The 6,630-nt window shown below is 48.8% G+C and overlaps 1 protein-coding gene across 1 annotated transcript; it reads left to right on the top strand.

The window, feature by feature from the left end:
• Positions 1 to 1,126: 1,126 nt before the first annotated feature.
• ppp4r2b (protein phosphatase 4, regulatory subunit 2b) lies at positions 1,127 to 5,606 on the top strand. Its single transcript, XM_077014080.1, has 9 exons — positions 1,127 to 1,314; positions 2,232 to 2,313; positions 3,098 to 3,268; positions 3,490 to 3,583; positions 3,750 to 3,787; positions 3,877 to 3,951; positions 4,045 to 4,185; positions 4,424 to 4,749; positions 4,997 to 5,606. Exons 1-9 carry the CDS (start codon positions 1,188 to 1,190, stop codon positions 5,326 to 5,328), a joined length of 1,386 nt encoding a protein of 461 aa, XP_076870195.1. The 5' UTR covers positions 1,127 to 1,187; the 3' UTR covers positions 5,329 to 5,606.
• The last annotated feature ends 1,024 nt before the right edge of the window (positions 5,607 to 6,630 follow it).

Here is a 6,630-nt window from a genome sequence, read left to right as displayed (position 1 = left end):
GGGGGGTGTCAATCTCCCACAATGCAATGGGTAGTGCAGTGTTTAGCCTTTTATCATACATGGGTTGTTGCATCTCAGATCACCTCAGTTCTTTACATTTAGTGCTCTCAAGACTCAAGACAGCAGTGGCCCTTCTGAACTGGAGACTGACGCCTCTGATATTTAATACACATAATCCAAATCCCTTCCCACAAATAACGAATATCTAAAAGAATGTGAATAACTTGTGTTCATGAGATCACATTAAGGTACAGATCATTTTGTATAAAGATGTTGCCTTTGTTGTTGTTGATGACAGTATTCAACAAAAGAACCACTGCGAATGCACAGTGTTATTGATTACACAGTGTTGTGTACTTCTGTCCTTTTTTAATGTTTTTGATTGATTGTTTTTTTTTCTTCATTAAAGTTAGCTTGACCTTGCCAAAGTCCATCAACACAACATAGTCGTAGCCTTTGATAACATAACGCTGATTATATCACATGTGTAATCATGGGCTCATTTTTGCTGCATATCTTGTGATTTTCACTTTCAATTGTATTTTGTATTTTCATATATATATATATATATATATATATATATATATATATATATATATATATATAAATATAAATTTTTTTTGAAGAACAGCGTGGGACAAGTGTTTGATACATTGATAATAATTTGATACATTGGCACAATGTGCTTTTTCTTATGCGTGACTGGTTTCCAGTGTCATCTCACTTTTGGGGAATTTGAACTGTTCAAAATTAAAACAGGTTTTATATATATAACGTATTAACGTTACATGGATTGACTTGCACATGGTTTACATTCTTGTGTGTTTCTGAGATGAATTTGTTTTGTCTTGCTGCCTTCCTACACAGCTGTCCATGCATGTCAGAAAATAATAAATGAATATACAAAAAAATTAAAAACTAATTTGGATTGACTTGCATGACCACCTTTGATACCTGGTCACGCGAGGACGAGATGCGCAACTAATACGAGTTGGATTCCGCTGCGTGAGGGGAAATAACCATTTAGACGAACAAAAAGAGAGACACGGGTCCATTCGTGTAGGCGAGTAGCGCTGGTCTGTAAACGGGACGCTCGGTTCTCCCGTCCACGGTGCACGTTTGCGCGCGCACATACCGCGACGGCGCAGCAGCGCGAGCCGGCCCGGCGCCGTGACGTCACCGGCGCCATGTTGAAACATTTTCCTTTTCCTCTTTTTCTCTCAGCGGCGGCCATCAACACTGCGCTTCCTGGTGGGAGAACCGCACCAAACCTCGCCAACATGGAGACCGACACTCTTCTGGAAGCCTTGAAAGGTTATTAACGTTCGTTCTGCGGCGGTTTCCGTGAGCGTTAACCCCGAGCGCAGCGTCGACGAGCGCCCCGTGAAGACGCGGCACACAAGCGTCCGTACGCTGGAGAGCGTTGATGCGGCGTTAGCTAGCGGGCTAACGCTCGCGAGGAGCTCGGCTCGCGCGCTGTTCTACGCGCCGTTTCGCCAGTTGTAACATCGGTTGTCTTCGCGAGACGTCCGTTATATGGCGTTAATATTCCGTTAGTCGGTCCGTAGTCGTGACCCCGAGTGTGTGCTCGGTGTGCGGTCTCAATAACAGTCTGCGCTGGCGAGTGTTGCTCCGTTTGCGGACGGCTAGGCTAGCTAGCGGTTAGCCGTGTGGCTAACGCGTTTCTGACGCGTCGAGCGGGTCGGTGGTTAGCACGCCAGCTAACAAGCTAACTCGCTAACTAGCCGCGTAGCTAACGGACGCAGCCGTACTAGCTCTTCTCTCTTGAAGACGTTTCTTAAATATCTTTCTATTTTTAAAGAAAAAATTGAATTACTATCTTTCTAATAGCATGTTCTACAAACGACATGTCACCTGTCTAACCAACGTAACCAAGTGTAATGTGGTTATTCACACCATTAAAACGCGTCTGTGTGGATGTGTTGCCTGTTCGGCTGACAGACGTTATTAACTGGCTGGTTTAGTCTTTATTTGACTGGTTGAAATGTTAATGGTCCCACTAAAGTGAACTAACTCTCCTGTGTTGATCACATGTGGAGATCCTGCAGGTGAACAACTTTCTCTCTGGCTGGAGTGACCATAAGAAACAAAGCGACGTATCTAGTTTAAAACTAGGACAGTTTAACCATGTCCCGATGCCCAGTACATGGTAATATATAAACCTGTATAAACCTGACTGAACTGCAGTGTTACTGTCTTGTCTTCTTTAGATTTCGAGAAGAAAGGGAAGAAAGAAGTGTCTCTAGTGTTGGAGCAGTTCCTCTGCCATGTTGCCAAGACTGGTGAAACCATGTGAGTAGTGTGTAGAAACTCAACCTGTTGTGCGAGGTTTGCTGTTAGCGAGTGTGGTTGAAGTTTCTTGAAGTGGTTCTTGTAATTCACTGTCGGTGCTTCACAGAAGTCCAAGTGGAGCGAGGACACAGTGGTGGATCCGGAGCAGCACTTGTGTGGCTGGCATCGGCTGCTCTGTGTTCATAACTGCAGCCTCGCTCAAGGACACACACACAGCCTGAGTGTGTGTGTGTGTGTGTGTGTGTGTGTGTGTGTGTGTGTGTGTGTGTGTGTGTGTGTGTGTGTTCAGGGGTGGTTTGAATATTTGTATAGAGTTAATTTAAGCCTGACCTTCATAACATATGGCAGTTGTGATGGTTGTAACGGAAGTGGCTGTTGGCTGTTTCACACATAATTACGTTTGCTCACCTTGTCATATGTGCTTTAAATCCTTTTTTGCAGTTGATAAATTGAAGACAGTCGGGGGGAGAGGGGGGGTGTCAGTCTAAATAGTATAACTAGTGGCGGTTGTAGGTAAAAGGTTATCTGTCTCTCACCCATGTTTTTGTTGGGTGAGACCAGGGGTTTTGTTTGTACACACTGAAGTTGAGAGAATTGATGGCATATTTTGTCGGTTTTTGTAGCACGTCTGCAGTTTATTTGTATCTCAGTTACCACCCAGCATTATCAAAGTTACAGTAAATCTTTATGTGAGCCTGTTCTAGAGAGCTCCCCACTTGCTGGACCAGTATGGGGTGACATATTGTGCCTGTGGTTTATTTCCTGTCTGTCTGCTTCACCACAGGGTTTCATGGTCACAGTTTAAAAGCTACTTTCTGTTCAAACTGGAGAAAGTAATGGAGGACTTCAGAGCTTCGGCCCCCGAGCAGAGAGGGCCTGCAAACCCCAACGTTGAGTCTGTTCCCTTCGAAGAGATGAAGGAAAGAATTCTGAAGATAGTCGATGGATACAATGGGTGAGCAGCCTGACAGTAACAGGTTGTTTTTTAAAAAGATCATGTGGTGTATTTTAGAAAACTGTGTGTTTGTGCTTGGGAGATCTGAGATTGTATTTCAGTGGTGGGAGTCTGTGGATTCTTACCCCTGAGTAATTGCGCCATCTACTGGCTGTTGAGGGAAGCAGGCAGTAGGTGCGGACAGACATACTGACGCATACTGTATTCTTCCTTCTGTTTAGTATTCCCTTCACTATCCAGCGCTTGTGCGAGCTCCTTACAGACCCCAAGAGGAACTACACAGGGACGGAGAAGTTCCTCCGAGGCGTTGAGAAGGTGTGAACCACCTCACTAGGCCCAGTGTGCTTTCCGTCTGCCCATAAGGCCAAATAATTCTACTTCTTCAATGTGTTCTGTGTAGCAAGTTAAATTCTGTAGCACAGCCATTAATAGATACTTTCCTGTCATTAGATGTTGTCAACATGTTTTTCTCCCTCTCCAGAACGTGATGGTGGTCAGCTGCGTGTATCCCACTTCAGAGTGAGTGACGGGTGTCATGTTCGTCCAGCTGGGCTGTGGTAAAGTCCTCCAGTGACTCGGCTTGATCTGGTTTTCCTTTACCTTCTCAGGAAAAATGGCTGCAGCGGCGTCAACAGAATGAACGGAGTCATGTTGCCGGGCAACACCTCCATCTTCACTGACAGGTAAATGGAGTTCACCCACTGTGTATATAAGGGGGGGGGGTTGTTTTGGTCTTTGTGTCTCTCCTGTGACGGTACTGCCACTCGCTCCCTCAGAAAGGTGAACGGGCCCGGCACCCCCAGGCCGCCCAGCAGACCCAAGCTCTCGGCGTCCAGCCCACTCGCCACCAACGGCCTGCCGGACAGCACGGAGAGCAGGGAGACGAGCACGGCGCCGGTCCACAGCAAACTCCTCAGGTATGGTTCGACCGTGCTGGGACAGCCGGAAAAACACCACACCTAGATAGGTAGGCCGTACCTGCACAGGTCGCTCGTTGCGCTTCACGGCTCACGTGAAACGTCTGGATTCGTCCTTCATATCCAGGGTGAATCTTCACACAGATGTTGATCAAGGAGGGATCAGATTTGCACACGGGGCACGTCGAGTGCTTTGCGGGAACCTTCACATCACTGTTGAGGTCTCTGTGTTTTTCAGCGACGCCCCCCCGCCGGGCTTCAGCTGCCCTCTGAGCAGCTCCCTCAAGAACAAACACGCAGAGGAAGAGGAGGGCATGGAGGAAGAGAACCACGAGGTGAAGAGGCTGAAATTCAGCGAGGACAGCGGCGAGGAAGAGGAGGAGGAGGAGGAGGAGGAGGACGGCGGCGGAGAGGAAGAGTCCAGCGGTGAGGCGCTGAGGGCGGAGCCCGGCGCGGGCGTGGCAGAGGATTCGGGTGGAGCAGATTCGCCCACGTCCATGATGCAGGACAAGGAGGAGGTGGAGAGTGCGGCCGCCACTTCCACTGCGGCCTGCGAAGACCAAGGTACCCTGGCCCGAGACCCACCCCCGCCTCGTACTGACGGGCTGCTGGAACTTATTTGCTGACTTGATGTTCCGTTTCTAGCTGCTTGGCTGAGGTTTTAATAGTCCAGCGACATATTTGTTGTGATTGTTGCTTTGGAAATGAACCCGACATCTTTCGTTCTGTGGACTCGCTAGTACCAGAAACACCAGTCTGGTGGTGACGGTGTGAAAATGAACTGTTCTGTTTGTTTGTTTCCTCTTCTCAGAACCATCGAGTACGCAGTCGGACTGTGCGGCAGGCGAGCGTGAGGACTGTGAGGAGCACGCGGACACGGCGGAGCGTGAAGTTCCCTGCGGTTCAGACTCATTTCCCGAGGAGCCCAGCGACATGGACCAGTCTGAGCAGAGAGCTCCAGCGTCCAGCCCGGAGCGGCGGGAGGGTGAGGAGTTCTGTGAGCCAGTCAGCAGCAGTGAAGACAGCAGGACCAGCAGCAACGAGCCCCCCGCCAGCACTGACGCAGACTCGCCCACAGAGGGCGACGTGGACTCTGGAGATCCAGACTCGGAGAGCACTGAGGAGCCTATGGACCAGGACTAAACGCCGGACGAGTGCGGACTCTGTAGCGCCAACGGCTATCGGCGTGCACTCGCGTGGCCACTGGAGAAGAACACACTAAGGAATCGGGGGCGGGCGTGAAGAGAGGACCCCCCCCCCCTCCACCACCCTGCGTCGTTAGGTCCGGCGTCTTGCCCCCTCCCACGTTCTGACCCCCTCCGAATGGACACACTGTGCTGGTGTACATATGTGATTTTTAGTTTTCGAATGGAAAGTTTTAAACTAGAAGGTTCTTTTTTTCTACTCTTTCGGTAGCCCCCCCCCCCTTCTGACCTCCTCCCAACGCAGTTGGCCTTCACAGGCATCTCTTCTACTTGCTTTGTTAAACATGTTTGTAGAGAGATGAAGAACCCGGTCCCCCTTTGTGCCGTGTCCTCCGTGCAAGTCGCAGGAACCCCCACCCCACCTTCTCAACATCACCGTTTGAATTTCAGTAGTTCGGTTAGCTACACAGACCCAGTTTCCGGGGCAATAGTGGTTCTCTTCTTGCTTATGCAGTTTCTCCAAAGACCCCTCACTCACCAGAGTCTGAAATGACGACCCAAGCAAACGCAAGCCATAGTCCCAAATCCACCTTCTGTTTTGTTCTTTCATGTCGTTTTGGTTATGAGGGTCGTTTCTCACCCATAGACGCATACGGACTCGTGTGGAACGTCTGATCAGCTGTGTGTTGTAAGATCCACGTCCTTCTTTCTCTCCTGTATCTTTTTCTTCCTCTTTTTTAAGCTCTCGCTGTTGCCACTCCGTAGGCTATACTGAAGGAGAGAGTTTAATATAAAAAGGTACATATATTTAAAGAAAAAACTTCAAAAAAATTTTTTGGTTGACAATAATTTATATTAACATTTCATTGAATCACTATTTTTGAGGAGTGTGTGTGCGTGAGAGGGAGACGGAGCATATGTACATGAGGGAGAGAGAGTGTGTGCATGTGAGCGCACACATACGTGAGTGCGTGTGAGTGCGTACATGCGTGTGAGGGAGAGAGTGCGTGAGTGTGCGTATGAGAGTGCGTGTAAGAGTGGCAGAGTGTGTATGCACGTGAGTGGGAGAGAGTGCGTGAGGGTGATGGAGGGAGGGAGAAAGTGTGTGAAAGACGCTGTGTGTGTGTGTGTGTGTGTGTGTGTGTGTGTGTGTGCGCGCGTGCGTACTGTACCCGTGTCTTTACCAGGTTGTCTCGCCGGTCACAGCTAGCTGCCCCCACTGCAGCTGTACTGTTTTGATATTTAGAATTTTTACATTTCTGTAGGATTTTGTAGAGCTTTGTGTTCACTGCTTTTTGTG

The sequence above is a fragment of the Brachyhypopomus gauderio genome, chromosome 8, assembly GCF_052324685.1.
Source record: "Brachyhypopomus gauderio isolate BG-103 chromosome 8, BGAUD_0.2, whole genome shotgun sequence".
NCBI classification, from domain to species: Eukaryota; Metazoa; Chordata; class Actinopteri; order Gymnotiformes; family Hypopomidae; genus Brachyhypopomus; species Brachyhypopomus gauderio.
Note: the sequence above shows the minus strand (reverse complement) of the source record. Positions and strands in the feature narration are given on the sequence as shown.

Bases quoted from the DNA above. Each gene is read 5' to 3' on its own strand.
- ppp4r2b (XM_077014080.1), top strand. From the start codon at position 1,188: ATGTTGAAACATTTTCCTTTTCCTCTTTTTCTCTCAGCGGCGGCCATC. The intron at 1,315-2,231 runs GTTATTAACGTT...TGTCTTCTTTAG, and splicing joins TCTTCTGGAAGCCTTGAAAG to ATTTCGAGAAGAAAGGGAAG. The intron at 3,788-3,876 runs GTGAGTGACGGG...TTACCTTCTCAG, and splicing joins TGCGTGTATCCCACTTCAGA to GAAAAATGGCTGCAGCGGCG.